This window comes from Scyliorhinus torazame, chromosome 2 (genome assembly GCF_047496885.1).
Source record: "Scyliorhinus torazame isolate Kashiwa2021f chromosome 2, sScyTor2.1, whole genome shotgun sequence".
NCBI classification, from domain to species: Eukaryota; Metazoa; Chordata; class Chondrichthyes; order Carcharhiniformes; family Scyliorhinidae; genus Scyliorhinus; species Scyliorhinus torazame.
In genome coordinates this window covers 249,761,736-249,784,653 of record NC_092708.1, presented here as the reverse complement: position 1 = coordinate 249,784,653, position 22,918 = coordinate 249,761,736, and the positions used below count along the sequence as shown (strand labels likewise).

At 49.0% G+C, this 22,918-nt stretch overlaps 1 protein-coding gene across 2 annotated transcripts in view; it reads right to left on the bottom strand.

Moving 5' to 3' along the window:
- Nucleotides 1–22,918, bottom strand: part of LOC140397116 (regulator of G-protein signaling 6-like) — a 941,371-nt gene that overhangs the window by 32,324 nt on the left and 886,129 nt on the right. For both annotated transcript variants that reach the window (XM_072486131.1, XM_072486132.1), the window contains exons 15-16: nucleotides 2,983–3,169; nucleotides 271–360 (exon numbers count right to left, since the gene is read on the bottom strand). In XM_072486131.1, the coding sequence (XP_072342232.1) occupies nucleotides 271–360; nucleotides 2,983–3,169 (277 nt within the window). The remainder of the gene's footprint in view (nucleotides 1–270; nucleotides 361–2,982; nucleotides 3,170–22,918) is intronic.

The following is a 22,918-nucleotide window of genomic DNA, read 5'->3' as shown; positions in this document are numbered from 1 at the left end:
GGCCTTAGTAACACATTAACACAGCGGATTTACACAGGGACTGGATGTTTGGGCCCAGCCCGGCGTACTTTCTGGGCGGTGGAGACGGGGTTTTGCGTGCCCCGTCACTCCAGGGAAGGCACTCCGGAAGGTCCCACCAGCAGGAAGAGCCAGAATGTTTCCTCCCCGGGGCCAGTCAGCTAAAAATGAACTTTACTGGACAGCAAATCAAGGGATGGAATGACAATAATGCTTCCAAATGTCTGTAGGCACAACATTATAGGAAAATACCTTCTTTTTGGCTTGTAAAAGTTCCTGGTAAGCATTTGAACGCAGAAATCGAGCATAGCTGTCACTTTTCATCAGTTTATAGATGTGTTCCTGGAAGGCAAGGTTGATGTTATTTAAGCTGTTTCCACATAACTCACCGTTGATCACATAACCATTCGCCTGGGATTTCTTGGTCCCTGACAACATATATCACAATGGAGTCAAACTCATTCAATGTTATCAGTGTGAGGTCTGAGGTATTGTAATTCCATGGTAGACCCCAAGGGGGGGGGGGGGGCGGGTCAAGGGGGTCAGGCCATAGGTCATGTGTCCCTTGCTGCTGACAGACTGCAGAGAGGGGTCTTCCAAGAGTCTGGGAGTTGGCTGGGCTCAGGCTGTGGGCAAGGGGTTGACCCCAGGACCCACAAACCCCCTCCCCCACAGGTATGGGGTCCCGTGTCTGGTCTGCCCCTTCCAGCCCTGGGCAACTTGAAGTTCACCCGCCAGTATGGTGAGCTTAGGCAGCCCTCTATTGAACAGTATCTTCCTGGTCTGAGTTTTTAAAATCAAAGATAGCCTCTTCACCCTGAACTGCTCTGCCTGATGAGCAGTCAAGACAACTCAGTGAAGAATCAATGCAGGAACATTTCCTTTTCCTTGCATGTGTTCCCTCAGACAAATGCTTTTAAAACAGCAGCTGTTACAAAGGTCAGATGCTTCCTTGAAAGACCATAACACTTGAAGAAGCTTCAAAACCCCTGACAGCCTTTGAAACAAAACCTCCATTCAATTTCACAGAGCAATATCTTTCCCTAGTCTGCGATTTAAAGTTTAATGGTTCAAGTACAGCTGTTTGGTGGATGTTTATTTATCTTTCCCTTCATGCTTGAATTCATCTCAAGGGAGGCAGTGGTATAGTGGTAATGTCACTGGACTAGTCATGCAGAGGCCTTGGGCAAATCCCTAGACACAGGGTCAGGGTCAAATTCCAATGTGGCAGCTTGTAGAATTAAAATTCAATTGATTAATGGGCACACTGGCTCAGTGGTTAGCACTGCTGCCTCACAGCGCCAGGGACCCAGGTTCAATTCAGTCCTTGGGTCACTGTCTGTGTGGAGTTTGCACATTCTCCCCATGTCTTCGTGGGTTTCCTCTGGATGCTCCGTTATCCTCCGGTCCAAAGATGTAAGAGTTAGGTGAATTGACCATGCTAAATTGCCCTTATTATCCAGGGATGCGCAGGTTAGGTTGTGGGGATGGGCTATGATTAACAGCTCCTCACCACATCAAAGGAGCAAGTGGTTTCACTTCCTCTTTTCTCACAGCAGAAAGGGAGGGGTGGAGGATTGCTACATAACCAGAAGCCCTCAGAGCGTTTGCAGGATACTGTCAGCAGTCTCAACATCCAGGAGCCTCTAGGTTGCAGCCCGTTATGCAGATTTAAATACATGCAAATCGCGGATTTGCATGATGCCACGGGTGCGGGGTAGGTAGTTCTCTGAGGCTGGTGGCAGTACAGTGGACCATTGCAACGGGTCTGGTGCCTATCCCATTTTCTTCGGTGACTTGCCATTCTCCACTCGATCAGGAATGCCGATACTGGTGTCAGACAGTGGAGAATCCACTCCGCTGGCTGTCCCTAAGTGCCCCACTCCATGACTCTGACAGCCCCCTGAGTCTGCCATCAGTGTTAATGTAAGCCTACTTGTGACACTAATAAAGATTATTATTATTGTAATTGAATGGCAGAAGAGGCTCGGGGAGGGGGCTGAATGCCCACTGTTAAACTCTCGGGCATGACCGGCTGTTCTTTTATAACCATCTGAAGCTGTTTGGCCTTAAAATAAACACCCCTTTTTTGTTATGCTCTTGTCGTAGCATAAGCTGCTTCCTTGATGTGCACTCTGACGAAGAAAGGTTCAGACTTGGAGATAGCTTTAACACGTTTATTACTGTTAACAATTCTCCTACTTGGATCCTACTGTTAATCCTTCTCATAGAATTTACAGTGCAGAAGGAGGCCATTCGGCCCATCGAGTCTGCACCGGCTCTTGGAAAGAGCACCCTACCCAATGTCAACACCTCCACCCTATCCCCATAACCCAGTAACCCCACCCAACACGAAGGGCAATTTTGGACACTAAGGGCAATTGATCATGGCCAATCCACCTAACCTGCACATCTTTGGACTGTGGGAGGAAACCGTAGCACCTGTAGGAAACCCATGCACACACGGGGAGGATGTGCAGACTCCGCACAGACAGTGACCCAAGCCGGAACCGAACCTGGGACCCTGGAGCTGTGAAGCAATTGTGCTATCCACAATCCTACTGTGCTGCCCTATGTGCTTCTATAGCTACTCAGACTGACAAACCAGTCTGCTACAATCCACGTGGTGGGAGTGATGTTCAATCAACCCTGTGTCTGTACTCACTGAGAGTCTCCACTGGAAAGAGACTGAGCATGTGTGATGTGTCCTTTTATATGGGTTGGTGTAATGCACTCCTGTGGTAGTGTCACCTCTATGTGTATCGTGAATGCCCATTGGTCGTGTCCTATCTTATTGACCTATTGGTTGACTGTCTGTGTGTCATGTCTCTGGTGTTCCCTCTAGTGTCTAGCTAGGTGTAGTGTATGTACATTAACCCTTTGTGTACTTACAGTAATGTATATCACCACACCCCTGTGTTGTTCAATGGTGCCATTAAACCTAAAACGTAAACTCGAACAAACCTGTGCATCCTCAAAGGTATACCTTCCAGGATCCTTGACATTCTGACTGGTTATCTCATAAGAATGGGAATCCAGGTTGATAGCACTGGGTGCTCCTGGAGCAAGGAATTCCTGCCAGGTTTCTTGAACCTTGTCCGGGACTTCCAGCAGAGGGCGTTTCTTCAGGTCCTCTGCAGCCAACCAGAACCTGCGGAGGGAAGGAAAGGACATGGATTGAAACTGAGCCGATCCAAAAAAATAATCAAAAGCAATTGATGAATCTAATCGTTCACTAACTGACGAGCAATCTCATCATTTCAACACATTAATTTTACAAATGATTGAATGTAATTGACTGAACAGATTTAATCATTGGCCTAACGATCTGATACCTGATTTAGCTCAGTAAAAGGTTAATGGAGAACTGGCAATATATAAACATAATTGACAGACGATATTCCAAAGGAAATGATTTATATATAAGATCGGCAATGAGTTCACAATCGTAAAACCTGTAATGCCTGAAAGCAGATTTTCCATATCTCCAAAGTACCAAGATTTAACTTCTAACAGTCCATGAATAAATGATCGTCTTTCATACCCTGAGGCTCAACCCTCTCTCATCCAAATATCCATCCATAACTTAAATATTGGGCCCATATACAGGAAGGTTTGTCTATTGCCCCTCTTGCATCCCTGGAAAGGGTAGAAGAGAAAGCGTATTGATTGCTGGCTTCCAGCCGCTCTCTCCAAGTCCTGGTCTATCTTTGACAAAGTGTCATCCAGGCTCAAAACATTAGCTCCCTTCTCTCTCCACAGATGCTGTCAGGCCTGCTGAGATTGTCCAGTATTTTCTGTTTTCGTTTCAGATTCCAGCCTCCGCAGTAACTTGCTTTTATTATACTGGTCCAACTTGTTTCTCGGGTTTGTCAGCATCCCAATAGTTGTTACTACTCTAACCATTTTGTTCTTCTCAGCTCCAAACTTACATCTTCCTCTCTATCCTCATGTGCTCTTCCTCTCTATCCCCACATCCGCTTCATCTCTATGCTCACATCCCTTTTTGCACAATCCTTTCTTAGACCTTTGCAATGTACATCCGGTTACACGTGGGAACTCCAGCATGCTTCTCATGTCCTGGATAACTATGTGTGCAGGAAGCACTGTCAATTGCAACAGCTCAAGATCTCTGGGTTTTGGAGCTAGAACAGCAGTTGGAAAATTGTGGTGATAGCACATTTAGGTCCTCGCATGTTTTTCATGATCCGCACTATTGTCACCTGCATTTTCACGCTGTCCTTGTTAACCTTAAGGGATCGTCTGAACCCTTATCATCACCCAGCCCATCCTTTCTTAGCGTTTCATGGAATCACTACAGTGCAGGAGGTCATACAGCCTATCGGGTCTGCACCAACCCTCCAAAAGAGCACTCTACCTAGACCTTAACCCCCACACTGACCCCATAACCCAGGCACCTCACCTAACCTTTTAGACACTAAGGAACGATTTAGTATGGCAAATCTACCTAACCTGCACATCTTTGGGCTGTGGGAGGAAACCGGAGCACCCGGAGGAAACCCATGCGGACGCGGGAAGAATGTGCAAACTCCATTCAGTAAAGGCTAGAATTGAACCCGGGTCCCTGGCGCAGTGAGGCAGCAGCGCTAACCACTGTGCCACCGTGCTGCCCACAAGCCACCTAACCTCTGCAATCTGTTACATGCAGCAGGCCTTACACAGGTCAGAAGACCAGCAGGTAAGTGGCAGATGCAGTCCAATACAAAGTAATGTGAAGTCTTACACTTTAGGAAAAGGAGCACAAGGGGTGAAATTGAGTGTTGAGAAATGGATGCAAATGGAGTGAAGAGTCGGGCAGATAGATAATCCGCCATTGCTCCATTTGCACACCCGCTAGAGTTACATTTCACTTTAATGATAACAGTGCAAGTAAAAAGCGAATAAGAAGGATTTTTGAAATTCTGGATTTTAAATACAGTATCATTAAACAGTAAAGAAAGGGGGTAATATTGAAATATTTAGTCCACAGTTGCAGTACTCAACGTAAGATGAATAAAAAACCTTGGCAAGGATAGAGGGTAGATTGGCTGCAATAATACTAGCAATAAGAGGTTATAGTTTTGTAGAAAGGCAGGAAAATAAAGGGTAGGAATTTCCGTCAGCCGACGTCAAAATCGGGAAACATGCTTGGGCAGAGAATCGATTCCGATGCTGAAATCGCGGCAGATGCCGATTTCACACCAAATTGCCATTCTCCATCGCCTCGACAGTCGTGCCAATGGGGTCCGGAATGGTAAACACCGTTTGCATTTCATTACTGGGCCGGATCCGGTATTCACCGGGGCCTGTGTGATTCTCAAAGGCGCGGTTCACTTCTGCTTTTAAAAATCATGAAATTGGCAGCATAGCTGATGAGGGAAAGAGAAGTGGAAGGACTCAGAGAAGCGTGACTTTGGGCTGCCAGGCCGGACACTGGCTGGGCTGGCTGATGTGGGGGGACTGTGCCAGTACCGGAGGGAAGCGGTGACGGGGGAATGGGCCAAGTGGCCGGGGTGAGCCCCACGGGAGCTACGTGTCCAGGCACAGACCGCCATTGCCAGGGCCTGCAAGGCAGCCATCTTCCTGCACACCCAACTGACCACCCACCTTGGCCCCAGAGGGACACTGGCCGTATGGGTGACTCCAACCCTCCACCCCCGCAACCCAGCCTCCACCCCCCATTGACCACCCTCCGCTATACCCACCATCACCCAACTGGCCGTCACCCAATAGGTGCAGGATCACGCAGCCCACTCAAGGGCAACGTCCACTGATGCCCCGACTGGAAGCCGGATAGGGGCCACCGAGCATACTGCTGGCAAGGGCAGTGCCAGCCGATGGTACCTCTGGCATCAGGGACGGACGAGCGCCAGGAGCACAGGATCCCATGGATCTGGCACCAACAGGACAAGGGGTGCAGAGATAGGGGGCATGGGAGGCAGAGCCCGCAGTGCCAATCGGAGCCACCATGTCGCCCATCGGACCCGGTTGGGCATGGGAATACGCACCATGCTAACCTGTCAGTCTTTCCCTCGTGCAGACAATGGATATTGGAATTTAAACAGCAATGGTGGCCTTCCTATTAGTTGCTGCAGCCCTGGGGGATGCACTGCGGCTGTACGAGCTGGAGCTACTCGAGGAGGAGGAAGGTGCAGCAGCGGGGCCTGACCCAGAGGAACAGGAGGCAGCTGCCCAGGATGGAGAGCGAGCCGCCCAACAGGCCGAGGAGGAGGAGGTGCCAAGGAGGCGATGCATGAGGCCTCGAGTGTACCGGAAGCGCCTGTCCCTCAAGGACCTGCCGGACCAGGCACGCCATCGAAGACTCTGGCTGAGCAGAGAGACAGTGCAATATATCTGCCAGATCATGGCGCACCTGGCACCATTGGGGTTTTGTGGCTGTCAAGGTGACAGTCGCCCTGAACCTCTACGCCACGGAATTCTTCCAGGCATCGTGTGGGACCTGTCCGAGATCTCACAGAACTCAATGTAGAGTTGCACAATCATGGAGGCCCTATAATGGTGGCTCAATACATCCATTTCAATGTGGGCCGAGTCCACCAGGATGCCCGGCAGCGGGGTTCACAACTATCGCCGACATGCCCCGGGTCCAGGGGATGATCGACGGGATGCATGTCCCCCTACGAGGACATGCAGATGACAGGCCGCTCTACACCCACCGAAAGGGATTCCACTCAATGAACGTGCAGCTGATTTGTGACCACCTGCTGTGCATCATGCACGTCTGTGCCCGAAACCCGGGCAGTGTGGACAATGCCTTCATCCTGGCACACTTGGCAATTCCTGACATGTTCGAGATGCCCCCCTACACCCCGGGCTCCCGGGAGGCAGAGGTTATCCACCGTGGTCGTGGCTGGTGACGCCTATCTGAAGGCCACAGAACGACGCTACGACCCCCCATTCAGCGACCAAGTCCGTGACCGAGCAGTGCTTCGGTCTCCTGAAAGTACGGTTCAGGTGCCTGGACTGCTTGGAAGGGGCCCTCCAGTATGACACTGAGAGGGTCACCCGCATTGTGGGTCAACGTGCACGGGACGCTCTGATCGTCTCCAGGTTTACCGACTGGAGGAGTGGGGGGGGGGGGAAACTGGCCAGGGGCACGGACACCGCATCCTACCCCAACACATCACCCTCCCCCGTAACCCCCTCCATTATACATACCTGTCACACTACGGGGGGGGGGGGGGGGGGGGGGGGTCCTGGGTTGGCAGTAACAGCGGGTCTGGTGCACTGGATGGAGGATGATGCCAACCCGCTCTGTGGTGAGCCCTGGTGCTCTGCAACATTTAACAATGTCTGACTCCTGTCCCCGGAGCACGTTCCACCGTCTACCTGGGTAATCCCTTCATGCGAGCTGACCATTCCATCACACGGTCCCATCGGATCCCTGGGGTGACGGTGGTGGGGAAGGATTGGTGGGGGGTGGAGACCCAGACCACCCATAATGTCCGCCCATTCCCCCCCCACCCCGCACCCTCTCTCTGGCCAGCCCAGACCAACCCACCCCTCACACCCATCTGACAGAGCACCGAGGCAGTTTGTAACAGTGGTAACAGGTGTTCAATGTGCCAATGTATATACAGATCTGTGCCCTAGCCCCTGGTTTAGCACAGTGGGCTAAATAGCTGGCTTGCAATGCAGAACAACACCAGCAGCGCGGGTTCAATTCCCGTGCCAGCCTCCCCGAACAGGTGCCGGAATGTGGCGACTAGGGGCTTTTCACAGTAACTTCATTTGAAGCCTACTTGTGACAATAAGCAATATATTATTATTAACTAAACTGTGCCCTGCACCTGTGCCAACTTAACTGGTGTCTAACTTCATGCCCTTATGGGCCCTAATGCTACATCTAGATGGATCCCCAGACGGTACATCAGGGGTGGAGGCGGCCTGCTGTGATTCCCGCCCTGCGACCTGGGTTCCCGTTGGTGGCCGACTTCTGTGGCGACCGGGCCTGGGTGGGTCCAGTTGCTTCTCAGGTGTCCCAGGTGGCGTGGTGCCGCCCTGTTCTGCCCGCTACCCAGCAGATGCGCCAGGGATGGTGGGAGGAGTCCGAGGTGCTGCAGTGTTCTGGTACCTCCTCTGCAGGAGTCACCAGCACAGGCCCCATCACCTCCTCCTCCCTCGGGATGCCCGCTGGCCCCCAGGCTACTCCATGGGACAGGGATGTGGATAGAGCTATTACTTGAGGCTCCCCTGCCACCTGCCGCTGCCAGTCCTGGAGGCCCGCTTTGGTCTCAACCAGGGTCTGCATGCTGGCGGCCATGGAGCACAGGAAGTGGACTGTTGCCATCTGGGACTGTACCATATCACCCATTGACTGTGCCACCACCTTTTGGGTCTGTGTTACATCAGCTGATGACTGCACCATCTCCCTCTGGGACTGGGCCACCTCCCTCTGTATCTGTGCTAGGTTGGCCAGTGCCCTGGCAATGCTGCCAACGTTCTCAGCCTTAGCCCCCATGACTGGGCCATGGCTGCCTATGAGGTGGCAACCCTGCGCCTGCACATTGGACATGCTGATCAATAGCCACAACCCTCACGCTCAATGCCTCCACTGTGGATGCCACCGTGCTGGATACCTGCACCTGCACCTGCAGGTACTGGATCTCGCCAGCAACCTCTTATGTAGTCCCTGGCTCTGCTAACTGCATCTCCACACTCGATGGGACTGTCCGTTCCAGAAGCCCAAAACCCATCTGGATGGCAGCTAGTCCTGGGGCAGGCCTGCGCTACCACCGTCCGTCCCCTCAGGAGTTCCTACCTCCACCTGCTGTACCGGGTCAGCTGTGTGGTGCGCACCATAGTGTGTCCCAGGAGCCTTGTCACTAACATGCCCAACCGAGGTGAGTGTCTCTGGGATGGTGGAAGGTGTTGGAGGGAGTCAGTGTCATCCTCAGACTCAAGCTCTGGGGTGTCTTGGGACTCGGGTCCATGGCTCGCTGCTCGGCACCCGGGACTCTGGCTGTGGCACCGTCTGGAGGTGGGGGGCACCAGATGGCCCGCCCCATCACCAGCAGACAAGATGCATGATTAGACCGTGGGCCGGGGGTGGAGGGGGTGATGTGGGGTTAGGGTGTTGGTGATGGTGGAGGTGATGTGGGCTGAGGGTGGGGTGATGATGGGGATGGGGTGGGGGTTAGGGTGGGGGTGAGGGTTGTGTGGGGTGAGGGTGGGGGTAATGCTGAGGGCGAGGGTAGTGTGGGTTGGTGTTTGAGGGGGGTTGACACACAGGTCACAAGGAACTGCATATAAGGGGGGTCTCACTTCCTCACCCGCTGCCGATTTTCACCCCGGCGACTTCCCTTTCTTTCAGACAGCCGACCACGTCCGGGGCCCTCTGTTCTGCCATGGTCGGGGGCCGCAGGTTTGGCGGTCATCCTCCAGATACCCCCCCTGCTCCCGGCAGTTATGGACAGTGTGTGTGGGGAGTGAAGCACAGGCAGCTTGACCGTCTCCTGAGTGCCAATCGAGACTCTAGCGAATCCGACACCATTTCTCATTAGAATCGATTGCGCTCCACATGGTGCGGGTGCCAGCCCCATAACAGTGGCTGAATCGGTTTGCGTGTGGTGCCAGTTTTGCTGCCATGAAACTCCACGACTCTTGCGCCAGCCTCAACACTTAGGGGGGGGGTGCTCCATTGTCTGACACCGATATCATAATCGGCGATCAGGCGGAGAATTCCCGTTTACGGCCCCGGCACCTGTTTGTGGGCGAGCGTGCACAGCCACAAACCCAGCAATTCTCCAGGCCGTATCAGCAGCTAGAGCCGGGTGCTCTACGCTGCCGACATGCTAGCCCCCAGCTACACCGTTCCCACGCCGGCGTGAGGATAGGGCCTCACAATCGGAGAATCCAGCCCCTGATTTATTCAGTTCTGAATAGTGGTGTGGTTGACCTGCCGATTTCAGGTATGGTTACGCACATGGCACCGTGGCTGGGTCAGCTGTAAAGGGAGGCACGAGGTGCTCCTGTCTCGTTGCTCTTCTCTTGAGCATCGATCACAGTAAGGATTCAGGAGAGGTCAGTGAGAGCAGCTGGCCCACCTCAGCACTGGAAGGAGTCATTAACAGTGCTATCAAGCGGCACTTACTCAGCAATAACCTGCTCACGGACGCTCAGTTTAGATAACTCCATGGTCACTCAGCTCCTGACCTCATTACAGCCTTGGTTCAAACATGGACAAAAGAGCTGAATGCCATTGGTGAGAGTGATTGCCCTTGACATCAAGGCAGCAATTGACCAAGTTTGGCATCAAGGAGCTCTAGCTAAACTGGAGTCAATGGGAATCGGGGGAAAACTCTCTGCTGGTTGGAGTCATACCTGGCACAAAGGAAGATGGTTGTGGTGATTGGAGGTCAATCATCTCAGCTTCAGGACATCACTGCAGGGGTTCCTCAGTGCCCTAAGCCCAACCATCTTCAGCTGCTTCACCAATGACCTCCCTTCCATCATAAGGCCACAAGTCGGGATATTCACGGATGACTTCGCATAGAATCCCTACAGTGAAGAAGGAGGCCATTCGGCCCATCTAGTCTACTGAAAGAGCAGCCCACCCAGGCCCTGTCCCCTCAATCATCTTTGGACATTAAGAGGCAATATTTGTGCATTGCCTGCACCTAACCTGCACGTCTTTAGACTGTGGGAGAAAACCGGAGCACCCGGAGGAAACCCGTGCAGACACGGGGAGAATGCGCAAACTCCACACAGACAATCACGCGAGGCCGGAATTGAACCCGGGTCCCTGGCGCTTTACAATGTTCAACACCATTCACAACTCCTCAGATAATGAAGCAGTCCATGTCCAAATGCAACAGGACCTGGACAATATTCAGGCTTGGGCTGACAAGTGGCAAGTTACATTCACGCCAGGCAATGACTACCTCCTACAAGACAGGATCTAACCATCGCCCCTTCACATTCAATGGCATGGCCATCACTGAATCCCCACAATCAACATCCTGGGAGCTACCATTGATCAGAAACTGAACTTGACGAATAAGATTAATACTGTGGCTACCAGAGCAGGTCAATGACTAGGAATCCTATGCAAGTAACTCACCTCCTGACCCCCCCAAAGCCTGTCCACTATCTATGAGGCGCAAGTCAGGAGTGTAATGGAATACTCTCCACTTGCCTGGATGAGTGCAGCTCTAACAACACTCAAGAAGCTCAACACCATCCAGGATAAAGCAGCCCGCTTGATTGCTCCCCCTTCCACAACCATTCAGACCCTCCACCACCGACGAACAGTGGCAGCCGTGTGTACCATCTACAAGATGCACTGCAGGAACTCACCAAGGTTTCTTCGTCAGCACCTTCCAAACCCACGATCACTACCATCTAGAAGGACAAGAGCAGCAGATACCTGGGAACCCCATCACCTGGAGGTTCCTCTCCAAGTCACTCACCACCCTGACGTGGAAATATATCGACGTTTCTTCACTGTCGCTGGGACAAAATCCTGGAACTCCCTCCCCAATAGCACAGTGGGTGTACCTGCACCTCAAGGACTGAGGAACCCGGAGGAAACCCACGCAGACACTGGGAGAAACTCACGCAGAATCTGCACAGACAGTGTCCCAGTGGGGAATCAAACCTGGGACCCTGGCGCTATGAAGCCACAGTGCTATCCACTTGTGCAACCGTGCTGCCCATAAATGGAATACATTTGTTAATGGAATATATTTTTGTTTAACCCTTTGTATTGTTTTTAAGTCTTTCCCACTGTTGGAGTTACTGCCTTACCTTTTAGTCTAATTACCCAATCAATCCCTCACAGCTCCGGGGTCCCGTGTTCAATTCCAGCCTCGGGTGACTGTCCGTGTGGAGTTTGCATGTTCTCCCCGTGTCTGCGTGGGCATCCTCCGGGTGCTCTGGTTTTCTCCCATTGTCCAAAGATGTGCAGGTTAGGTGAATTGGCATTGCTAAATTGCCCCTTAGTGTCCAAAATGTTAGGTGGGGTTACTGGGTTACAGGGATAGGGTGCTCTTTCCAAAGGCCAATGAAGACGCGATGGGCCAAATCGCCTCCTTCTGCACTGTAAATTCTATGAATAATTCTATGAACTCTCACCTCATATCTAAGCACTGACTTTTTGCAGGAGTCTTGATTAGGGCTTTCAGACTTAGGGCACAATCGAACGGCCTCGTCATGCCGACTCGGTGACGTGACAAGGCAGTTAAATCTCGTGATGCTAGGGGTGCCTTGTGAGATCCAATGAGATCTCATGAGATGTCCCATTTGATAGCGGGGTCATTCTCTGCACTATATGCACCCAAAACTGGACTTTTTGGACCTTAAATTGCGCCCTTAACATGGAATTATTATGATCAGCTTTTCCTAGCGACCCGCTGCTGTGACACAACTGCCTGACTGCATAATACTTGGTCTAAAATAGATTTATCTCTTCAACAGCACAAAAGCAAAATACTGCAGGTGCTGGAAATCTGAAAAAGAAACAGAAAATGCCGGAAATGTTTGGCCAGTCTAGCAGCATCTGTGAAGACAGAAACCGAGTTAATATTTCAGGTCAATGACCTCTCTTCCCTAGTTGGTTCCATAGTTCCAGGAAAGCATTCCACTAAATCATTTTCCAGACCACCAATTTAATTGGTTCAATCTACATGAAGATTAAAGTCCCCTACAATTATTATATTGCCTTTGTTACAAGCACCAATTATTTCTTGCTTAATGCTCTCTCCAATGGTGCAATAGAGGACCTATTGACCACTCCCACCAGCGTTTTCTGACATTGACTATTCCTAATCTCCAGTCATGCTGATTCTACACCTAACCTACTGAGCCAAGATCCTTTCTCACTACTGTCCTTATTGCCGTTCTTTCCTCTCAGAGTTACTCCTCCTTGTCCATTCTGCCTTTCTAAAATGTTTTATACCCTGGAATATTTATTTCCCAACCTTGGCCACCTTCCTTTTTTTTAATATAAATTTAGAGTATCCAATTAATGTTTTCCAATTAAGGAGCAATTTTAAAGTGGCCAATCCACCTCCCCTGCACATCTTTTGAGTTGTGGGGGCGGAACCCACGCAGAGACGGGGAGAATGTGCAAACTCCACACAGACAGTGACCCAGAGCCGGGATCGAACCTGGGACATCGGCGCCATGAGGCAGCAGTGCTAACCACTGCACCACCGTGCTGCCTCTTTGGTCACCTTTCTGCAATGACAATTAAATCTAAACAATTTATGTCTATTTGTGCCACTAATTTCTCCACCTTATTTCAAATGCTTCACACATTCAGATAAAGAGCCTTCCGTTTTGTTTTCCATTACTTTTATTTTCATGGACTTTATTCGTTGATGCACGGTTACTGTTAAACTCTCTGTCCTTTCGTTCCCACTCTACCTTTCTTTACTTTCTCCTTAGATTTCCAAATTTCCCTTAGATTTCTAAATTTCCCTTCACGTGAAACCTGCCCAGGATTTTAGTTTCTATGCAGAGCCCTAGTTGAACTGTTTGCCAGGATCCAGCCTGGTTTAAGTGCCAATGGGACAGCTCTTTCTTTCCTAAGAACTGGTGCCAGTGCCCAAATCCACTCCTTATTGCACTACCCTTCAACCTGCTTGACCCTCTGCCAATTACTCCTCAAACTATCGCAACAGAACACCATTCCTAGTTTTATCCATGTTTTTTGGGCCCTACATCGACCACAACAACCAGATTCTCCCCCTCCCACTCCAATTTTGTCTCCAGCCACGAGGAGATGTCCTTAAACCTGATATGGGATTTCAAGCGGCATTCACCCGGGCCAAACTATTTCTACTAACGCAACTGAACCTACTTCGCAGTTTAAGGGCAGGATTCCCCAGTCTCCAGCCGCGCGTTCCTCGGCGGAACGCACTCGCCAGCAGCAGGCTTCTCCCATCCCGCCACCAGCCAATGGGAAACCCGTGGGCGTAGGTGCGCTGCTGGCAGAATGGAAAATCCCGCCAGCGAAGAATTCAAAGTTTCAACTCGAATTAGAGCACTGATCAGAGAAAGATCAGTGCGAAGCTGGACAAATGGCAGGATCCTGGACGATGAAAAGAGCAGAACTGGAGGGTTGGATGATGCGTAGGTTATCTCTGTGATTGTCTGAATATATCTGTGTCAGCCATGGTTTAAATGGTAACTCTCTCATCTCTAAATCACAAGGTTTCAGGCTCAAGTCCCATTTCAGGGCATGAGAACAAAAATCAAGGCTGACACTCAAGTGCAGTGCGAGGGAATGCGGGAGGTGACAACTGTCATGTGAGACATTAACCTGCAGCAACATTTGCCTGCTGGGAGGGGGGAGGGGGGTGGTAGATGTAAAAGATCCCAGGCACTGTTTTGTAGAATAGGGAGGGGAATTAACCCTGGTATTGTGGTCAATATTTATCTCTTAATCATCATAAAAGTAGATTATTTGTTCATTATTACACTGTTGTTTGTGGGGCACTACCATGTACAAATAAATGCGGTCTTTCATAGAATTTCCAGTGCAGATGGAGGCCATTCGGCCCATCGAGTCTGCACCGGCTCTTGGAAAGAGCACCCTACCCAAGGTCCACACCTCCACCCTATCCCCATAACCCAGTAACCCCACCCAACACTACGGGCAATTTTGGACACTAAGGGCAATTTATCATGGCCAATCCACCTAACCTGCACTTTGGACTGTGGGAGGAAACCGGAGCACCCGGAGGAAACCCACGCACACACGGGGAGGATGTGCAGACTCCGCACAGACAGTGACCCAAGCCGGAATCGAACCTGGGACCCTGGAGCTGTGAAGCAATTGTGCTAACCACCATGCTACCGTACTTTCCTATATTTCAGCACAAGCTGAAGTAATTCATTAGCTGTCAGCATTTTGGGACATCTGTGGGGTGTGAAACGTGCGATAGAAATGCAAATTTTTATTTATTCTCTCTGACGGGTTGGATACAAATATAAGTAACTTTGCATCATAATGTTTAGGCACGGTCATGAATGCCCTGTATTCCCGGGCAGAACACTGCATCGTTTTTGACATGGACCAGGCCCAAGTAATTGAAAAATCCACGCAGGTCATTTCCGTTTGCCCTCGTGTCAATGAGTTCCTCGTGTTACGGTACCCAGGCCAGACCCCAATTTAGATTAGGAACGAGACTCCAACAATTTTTCCTTTGGAAACTGAGGAAACGATAGTTCACTCCGAGAGTGATCCCACTGACAACTAGGGATGTTATATTAAAACAAACTTTATTATTAACACAAGATTAACCCCATTGACGTCCAAGGAAAAAAAACTGTTTTTCAATTAACAGTGAAACAGTTCTAAAAAGAAATTATTAAAGAAAAGTCTTTGAGCTTACTTTCCCGTCCTCTTCTAAAATTTCAATTCAGCAAAATCAACACACACAGGTCAAATGCTATTTCTTAATACTGTCAATATTCAGTGGCTTACACATTTATTCATAAAGTCCTTGTGAGAGAAGCTTTCAGAAGTCGGTCTGAGAAACCTCCTTTCCTCAGAAACCAGAGAAGAATGTTCTAAAATGAAACTAAAAACAACAGACACAGGGCTGAAAACAAAACTGAAAACAGACCCAACCCCTCCCATGAGTGTCATAATAATAATCTTTATAGTCACAAGTAGGCTTACATTACCACGGCCATGCAGTTACTGTGAAAAGCCCCTAATCGCCACACTCCGGCGCCTGTTCGGGTTCACAGCGGGAGAATTCAGAATGCCCAAATGACCTAACAGCACGTCTTTCGGGTCTTGTGGGAGGAAACCGGAGCACCCGGAGGAAACTCACACAGACACGGGGAGAACGTGCGGACTCCGCACAGACAGTGACCCAAGCCGGGAATCGAACCTGGGACCCTGAAGCTGTGAATCAACAGTGCTAAATACTGTGCTACTGTGCTGCCGTTCACAGTCTCCCTAGATGTTAATCCCTTCATCACAGCTTCAGCAGACATATAATCTGGATACTTTAACCTAAGCTCTTTTAATAACCTTACTGCAAAGCACATAATATACTTTAGATTTTAAAAATTCCTGCATTCATCATACTACTCTCTGTTCTGAGGGGCACTCGCCATTTATTTGAAATCAGAAAAATTTGGGACATGTTGTTTACAAACCGTTTAGGGAGATGCACAGGATCCTGCTGAGGTTTAACCAGCTAAAACCACGACAGAACACTGGTTAACTGTCGGCTGCTCACCCCTTCGGGCCAACCTACTCATCAGTGCATTGGCTTGAGTGGGAGCTGAGTGGGAACAATCCCCATGTTCAATGCAAAGTCTAGTCCATCAACATGCATGGCAATCATCATCAGTGCCCAGGAGGAATGCAGTCCTTCCTGGCTCCAGAGGTCGGCTAAGTTTGAATATTCCATCGTTAGACAATTAATTTTGGATCAAAATTGACCTCAGATATTTATCTTCCCTTCAAAGACAGAGGTTAATAGTTGCTCGTTGAATTGGATTTGTTTATTGTCACGTGTACCGAGGTACAGTGAAAAGTATTTTTCTGTGAGCAGCTCAACAGATCATTAAGTACATGAGAAGAAAAGGGAATTAAAGAAAATAAAAGGACAACACAACATATACAATGTAACTACATAAGCACTGGCATCGGATGAAGCATACAGGGTGTAGTGTTAATGAAATCAGTCCATAAGAGGGTCATTTAGGAGTCTGGTGACAGTGGGGAGGAAGCTGTTTTTGAGTCTGTTCGTGCGTGTTCTCAGACTTCTGTATCTCCTGCCCGATGGAAGAAGTTGGAAGAGTGAGTAAGCCGGGTGGGAGGGATCTTTGATTATACTGCCCGCTTTCCCCAGGCAGCGGGAGGTGTAGATGGAGTCAATGGATGGGAGGCAGGTCCGTGTGATGGACTGGGCGGTGTTCACGACTCTCTGAAGTTTCTTGCGGTCCTGGGCCGAGCAGTTGTCATACCAGGCTGTGATGCAGCCTGATAGGATGCTTTCTATGGTGCATCTGTAAAAGTTGGTAAGAGTCAATGTGGACATGCCGAATTTCCTTAGTTTCCTGAGGAAGTATAGGCGCTGTTGCACTTTCTTGGTGGTAGCGTCAACATGGGTGGACCAGGACAGATTTTTGGAGATGTGCACCCCTAGGAATTTGAAACTGCTAACCATCTCCACCTCGGCCCCGTTGATGCTGACAGGTGTGTGTACAGTACTTTGCTTCCTGAAGTAAATTACCAGCTCTTTAGTTTTGCTGGCATTGAGGGAGAGATTGTTGTCGCTACAGCACTCCACTAGGTTCTCTATCTCCCTCCTGTATTCGGACTCATCGTTATTTGAGATACGGCCCACTATGGTTGTATCGTCAGCAAACTTGTAGGTGGAATTGGAACCAAGTTTTGCCACGCAGTCATGTGTGTCCAGGGAGTAGAGTAGGGGGCTAAGTACGCAGCCTTGCGGGGCGCCGGTGTTGAAGGCTATTGTGGAGGAGGTATTGTTGTTCATTCTTACTGATTGTGGTCTGTTGGTCAGAAAATCGAGGATCCAGTTGCACAGTGGGGAGCCAAGTCCTAGGTTTTGGAGCTTTGATATGAGCTTGGCTGGGATTATGGTGTTGAAGGCGGAGCTGTAGTCAATAAATAAGAGTCTAATGTAGGAGTCCTTGTTTTCGAGATGCTCTAGGGATGAGTGTAGGGCCAGGGAAATGGTGTCTGATGTGGACCGGATGCAGCGGTATGCGAATTGCAGTGGATCAAGGCGTTCTGGGAGCATGGAGGTGATGCGCTTCATGATCAACCTCTCGAAGCACTTCATTACGACTGAAGTCAGGGCCACTGGTCGGTAGTCATTGAGGCACGTTGCCTGGTTCTTCTTTGGTACCGGTATGATGGTGTTCTTCTTGAAGCAGGTGGGGACCTCGGAGTGGAGTAGGGACAGGTTAAAGATGTCCGTGAATACCTCTGCCAGCTGGTCCGCGCAGGCTCTGAGTGCACGACCAGTGATCCCGTCTGGGCCCATCGCCTTCCGAGGGTTCACTTTCAGGAAGGCCAATCTGACTTTGGAAGCTGTGATGGTGGGTATGGGTGAATTATGGGCTGCTGGGGCACTCGCCAGCGGATTGTTGCTTACCTGCTCGAACCGAGCATAGAATGCATTGAGTTCATCGGGGAGGGGTGCGCTGCTGCCAGAGATACTGTTCGGCTTCGCTTTGTAGCCCGTTATGTTGTTTAGTCCTTGCCACAACCGCCGAGAGTCTGTCTGTGACTCTAGCTTGGTTTGATATTCTCTCTTGGCATATCCGGATGGCTTTGCGGAGGTCGTACCTGGATTTCTTGTATAGGTCAGGGTCGTCTGACTTGAATACCTCAGATCTGCCCTTCAGTAGGGAGTCAATCTCGCGATTGAGCCATGGTTTCCGGTTGGGGAACGCACGTACTGGTTTCTTTGGCACGCAGTCGTCCACACATTTGCTGATGAAGTCTGTGACGGTGGTGGCATACTCATTTAAGTTGGTCGCTGAGTTCTTAAATATGGACCAGTCCACTGTCTCTAAGCAGTCACGTAAGAGCTCTTCTGTCTCCTCGGACCAGCACTGCACAACCTTCTTAGCTGGATTCTCCCACTTGAGTTTCTGCTTGTATGCCGGGAGAAGGAGCACCGTCTTATGGTCTGATTTCCCAAAGTGCGGTCGGGGGATGGAACGGTAGGCGCCCTTGATTTTTGAGTAGCAGTGGTTAAGAGTGTTGTCGCCCCTGGTGGGACAGGAGATGTGCTGGTGGAATTTTGGCAGTACACTCTTGAGGTTGGCCTCTAACTTTATAGACTCAATTTTGAACAAATAACAAGTGAATGCATTACAAATGGCTTAACTGTGTCAAGGGACTGAGTCTCCTGATACTGCATGAACTCAAAAACACCATTTAGCTTAGGGGTGATGACTCTGATTGGATAACATGTTTGACCCCCATGACCTCCCATCTCTAATCGCTCTCAACTGCATCATAATTGGTCCAGCACATCCCATGCTAATTGGACTGTGGCCAGATTTCATTATCCAATCATATGATTCTTGACTGTTAGCTAAACATTTCTTTGACCTCATCTCTAATATTTCTATAACTAATAAACAAACACGTTCAAAGAATATGAAAAACAACATAATTTGTGGAATGTTTATAAACACTCTTGCTATGATTGACAGCTCTTCGCCACATCAAAAGTAGCAAAGTGCTTTCTGCTGCAAATAAGAGGATGTGAAACCACTTCACTGCTTTTGATGTGGTGAGGAGCTGTCAATCATTGCAAGAGTGTTTATGAACATTGTGGTTAGCATCAAAGCAGGATAATGGAGATGCATTAAAGCATGAAGAGAAAGATAGATAAATAATCCACAAGCATCTGTCTCTGGACTAATAAAACTGTCAATCAGGGGCTAGAGAAATGTATTGCTGTATGAAATTGAATGGGAGCTTTGCATTTCAAAGGCTGTTAAGGGATTTCAAATATACTTGGCTTTCAGAGAAGCCTTTGACACTTATAGCAGCTGCTGCTTTAAACACATTTATCTGAGGCAGCAAATGTTAGGGAAGGATGTGAAAATGCACTGATCTTTTAATGTACTGATTGGTCTGCTCTTCAGATTTCAGGCAGGGGTGACTGTTAGGTGTCTCTGATGGGGATGTCTGATGGGTGTTCTAATGGGGTCTCCAATGGGATCTCTGATGGGGGTCTCTGATGGAGAGGTCTGATGAGGAGGTCATGGTGTCGGTGGGTGGCGGTCAGATCACCCTCATGCGTGTGTGCTGTTTGCACGTTCTCCCTGGGTGCTCGGGTTTCCTCCCACAGTCCAAAGATGTGCCGGTTAGGTGGATTGGCCATGCTAAATTGTCCCTTATTGTCCAAAGATTAGATGGGGTCATGGGGGATGGGGCGGGGGATTGGGCCTCGGCTAGGGTGCTCTTTCAGAGGGTAAGTGCAGACTCGATGGGCTGAATGTCTTCCTTCTGCACTGTATGGATTCTATGATTCTGAAAGGTTTATAACACTAGTAAGGGTATACAAATTTTGATCCAAAATATTTAGACTATAAAATGAGAATAACTACTGGACACAGATTGAAACTTTTTTGATTTATATCATGGAATTCTTCTTTACACGAAGAGTGGCCAACATGTGGAATAAACTCCCAGTCAGAGTAATGGAAGGAAAATCCTGGGACCATTTAATTGGATGTCATAACGCAGGATACTAAGATCTCTCTGGATGGAAGATTTAAGAGGGGCCAATTGTCTGTTTTTCACTCTTCACTCCTAATGACCTTCTAATCATTGCAGCCACCTCTGTACACAGATCATGGTGAATTGACTGGTCGGTCTCTTTAACTGGTTGTGGTGTAACTTCAGCAGTGACTTATATGGAAACATAGAAAATAGGAGCAGGAGTCAGCCATTCGGTGTTTCAAGCCAGCTCCGCCATTCGTTATGATCATGGCCGATTGTCTGCCTCAACGTCACACCCCAGCGCTCTCTCCATACCCCTTGAAACGTTTAGAGTTTAGAAATCTAGCTGTTTCATTCTGAAATACATTCTGTGATTTGGCCTTCACACCCTTCTGTGGTGGAGGATCCCATCACAGTGGGGGTGTCCTGAACCAAGGTTCACCACCCTCTGAGTGAAGAAATATCTCCTCATCTCAGTCCAAAATAGTCTACTCATTGTCCTGAGATTGTGACCCCTTGTTCTAGAACCCTCCATCCAGAGAAAACAACATAACTGCATCCAGACTGTCCAGTCCTGTCAGAATTTTATACGTTAGATCCCCTCTCATTCTTCTAAATTCTAGCGAATACAGGCCCTTGAATACAGGCTAGTTGGGTCGACACCTCACTCCTGTTAATTCAGAATGGCTCGATTTAAATTGCTCAATAATTCAAATTTTCTTTGTATAAAAGGAAATGATTTTGAACTGACAGGCCGGTAAAAAAATCCTGGTAAAGTCAAGACTTTGCTGGAGTCAATCATATTATAAATGGAGATAAGGCTGCCCTCTGGTGGTCATAATTGTGCAAATCTTTCGGCAGAATGACAAAGACATTTAAGGCCTTGAATTTCCTCAAACTCTCAGGCGCCCTAAAGTGGACCAGCAGTGTGGTGAAAGTTCTGTTTTACCCTCTGAAAGAGCAACCCACCCAGGCCCACTCCCCTGCCCTATCCCCATAACCCCACCCAACTGTTAGACACTAAGGGTAATTTAGCATGGCCAAGCCACTTAACCTGCACATCTTTGGACTGTGGGAGGAAACTGGATCACCCGGAGGAAACCCACGCAGACACGGGGAGAATGTGCAAATTCCACACAGGGATGTCTTACGGCAATTATTCAGGACCTTGGGGGGGGGCAGCATGGTGGCGCAGTGGTAACACTGCAGTCTCACGGCGCCGAGGTCCCAGGTTCGATCCCAGCTCTGGGTCACTGTCCGTGTGGAGTTTGCACATTCTCCCCGTGCTTGCGTGGGTTTCGCCCCCTCAACCTAAAGATGTGCAAGGTAGGTGGATTGGTCACGTTAAATTGCCCCTTAATTGGAAAAATTGAATTGGGTACATTAAATTAAAAAAAAAAATTATTCAGGACCTTGGTGAGTACCTGGATTATTGTGTGCAGTTTTGGTCTCCTTATCTGAGGAAGGATGTTCTCGTTTTGGAGGGAGTGCAGCAAAGGTTTACCAGGCTGATTCCTGGGATGGCGGGACTGACGTATGAGGAGAGATTGAGTCAGTTAGGATTGTATTCTTTGGAGTTCAGAAGAATGAGTGGGGGGGGGGCGGAATCTCATAGAAACCTATAAAATTCTAACAGGACGAGACTGGGTCGATGCAATAAGGATGTTTCTGATGTTGGGGGTGTCCTGAACCAAGATTCACAGTCTGAGGATACGGGGTGGACCATTTAAGACTGAGATAAGGAGAAATTTCTTCACCCAGAGAGTGGTCGACCTGTGGAATTCGCTACCACAGAAAACAGTTGAGACCTACATACTGTGTTTTCAAGAAACAGTTCGATATGTCAACAAAAGCAGAAAGTACTGAACAATGTCAGCAGGTCTGACAAAATCTGTGGAGAAAGAGATCTAATGTTTTGAGTCTGGATGACCCTTTGTCAAAGTTAGATACAGCACTTGGGGCGAAGGAGATCAAAGGATATAGGGGGAAGGCAGGATCAGGGTTTTGAATTTGATGATCAATCACGATCAAAATGAATGGCAGAGCAAACTCAAGGGGCTGAATGGCCTCCTCCTGCTCCTATTTTCTATGTTTCTATATTTCTATGTCTGTTCCGATTATGAATCATGAAGTTAAAATATTCACTCGAGATGGTGGCATTGCCTCCGATTAAGGCGCTAGGGATACAACTGTGAAAGTAAACAGACATATGGCCAGGGTTCATCTTATGGTCCTGCTGGTTTTAAAGCTTCACCTTTACCCTCGCACTCCGGAAGAAGTCTCAAACTTGTAAAATGATCATAACCATTGTGGTTTCCCTTTGGTGCTCACTGTCCCTAATGTGGCACCAAAAGCAAAAAGGCTTTCGCAAGGAGGACTGGAAATGTCAAGGATGCTCTTCTTTTCCTTGAATTATTAACATCGTCAAGGAGACAAGCAGATTTCTCAACAAGGGAAAAATAATTGTGGCTCACAGATATCAGATGCATGACTCCAGTACTGAATATATCCCACCCTTGGTATAAGTCAAGTCGAGCTGCTTTAATGAATCTTTTGTTCTCTTTTGCATAAAGTTCCTCTTTACTCATACATTTTCCAGCTTCCTTCAGTCAGGTGGTACTATTTATGAAAGTTCAATCAATGTGAGCACAATGGAGTTTCTACTCTAAGTTGTGTCATTTCAGCTCACTTTGG